The sequence below is a fragment of the Myzus persicae genome, unplaced genomic scaffold (assembly GCF_001856785.1).
Source record: "Myzus persicae strain clone G006 unplaced genomic scaffold, MPER_G0061.0, whole genome shotgun sequence".
NCBI lineage: Eukaryota > Metazoa > Arthropoda > Insecta > Hemiptera > Aphididae > Myzus > Myzus persicae.
In genome coordinates this window covers 733-2,724 of record NW_019102028.1, presented here as the reverse complement: position 1 = coordinate 2,724, position 1,992 = coordinate 733, and the positions used below count along the sequence as shown (strand labels likewise).

Below are 1,992 nucleotides of genomic sequence, written 5' to 3'. Positions count from 1 at the left end.
TTTAATGTTGTAGTTACGTTATTTAAACGATGTTCTTTCCAAACACTGAATTATATAGCATTATTATAGGCTATAGCCACTGTATATATGGTTGTCACATCTTCTTTATCTTTATAAGCTATATGGCTACATCGTAGTATAGTAAGGTATAGTAAGTTCCAAGTCCAACGACAATGATAAATTACACTTAGGTACACGAATGACGAAAAATGCCTACCTTTATAATAATTGCAATAATACAAAAACGTATATTTTAAAACGATTTCTCATAAAATGTATCTTATTTTTGGGTAAGAAGAACGAATGTTACTGTAAAATAAAATATGTTAAAATTATATATAGGTATAGACGATATCAACAAACCATTAACTCCGACTAAAACGTACGGAAGATCGAGAAATGAAATGACTAAGCTTATTTTTCCAAGCCCATCTTCTATTACAGATACCCCTAAAAGAAAAATTATTATAAATGACTTAATAGATATGCCAACACCAAATTCAAAAAGGTTGATTTACGCAGATGAAGATGACACACCAAGAAAAAAAAAGTTAAAATTAAAAATAGATCAACAAAAAATTAAACTACGTAATAAAAATATCCGAGTTTGTAAATTAAAACAACGTGTAACACGATTTAAAACTCGTAACACATTACGAAGTCTTATGTATTCGCATCAATTTCGATCAAAAAATGCAAGAGCAATCGTAACAATGCAACTTAGAAATAAGCAAATACCTTGGACACTAGAAGAAAAAAATCTGGCTTTGACTTTGTTCTACAAATCCCCAACAGCCTACAATTTTTTAAGGCTACAAAATATTAACTTACCAGCTCCATCGACCATTCGTCGTCGGATCGAACAGTCAACATTTTTACCTGGCTTAAGTGGAACATTTTTTAGTCACATTAAAAAAAAATTTGAACATAAAATAAACAATGAAAAAAGTTGCAGTATAAGTTTTGACGAAATGTATTTAAAAGAATTTTTAGAATATTCAAAAGACTATGACTTCATTGAAGGATTTGAAGATTTTGGACATTATGGTCGAACAAATAAAAGTGCGAATTGCGTAATGGTGTTTATGGCTCGAGGATTGTATTCGCCGTGGAAATTTCCAGTTGCTTACTTTTTGGCTCATTCTGGAGTAAAACAATAATTACTAAAATATATATTATAAAATCAATGGTAGTAGTTATAAAGTATAAAAATATACAATAGATAAACATGTAATTTTTATTGATGTAAATTATAATAATAAACACTTATAAAAAGTAAAAAAGTTATATTAGGTAGTCATTGATTTTTAACGCGAAAACTTAAATAATTAATTCAACTTATGAGTCAAGGTACCATTGTATCCAATTATATGTATGTTATGTTATATATATGAAATGTTGCAAACAAAACGCATATTCATTTTAAATAAAACAAATATAAAATATAAATTGATGTCAGGTATAGTGGCTAATGAGATAATTAATATCATTAAGTACCTTAAATATATTATAATGTATTGTATAATAAAAAGCTATAAATTATCTTATTTTAATTGGCAGGTATTCTAAATGTGACTTAAAATTTTTAATTTTGCAATTTTTGCTAATTTCGATGATGTTGCATAAAGTTTAATTTTTTTAATTATTTCACAAATTAAAAGTAGTGGCTTTACGTGGCGCGTTGGCTGCTACCATTCGCGAAATGCGACTGGGAGTAAGTAACTGCCACAGCTACTAGCCCTGGATGGGTGACCACCCGGGTTCATAGTAGTTAAAAACCTCGCCACACATACACGTATTTGCTATACCTACCGTAACAACCCAAAAAATCGTAAAAAACAACCTAAAGTACTAACCTTACCCCTACCACAGTTCATAACCCCTACAACAGCTAATGGCCTTAGTCGTAGTTAATTTATGTTTTACTCCTGAATGAGAAAAAAGTACGTGACTGGAAATTTCCATGGTGGAAACAATCCTCGAGCCATAAAC

General features: G+C 29.7%; 1 protein-coding gene across 1 annotated transcript; it reads left to right on the top strand.

Moving 5' to 3' along the window:
• Positions 1–713: 713 nt before the first annotated feature.
• Positions 714–1,160, top strand: LOC111031047. Its single transcript, XM_022310832.1, has one exon. It carries the CDS (start codon positions 714–716, stop codon positions 1,158–1,160), a length of 447 nt encoding a protein of 148 aa, XP_022166524.1.
• Positions 1,161–1,992: the final 832 nt, after the last annotated feature.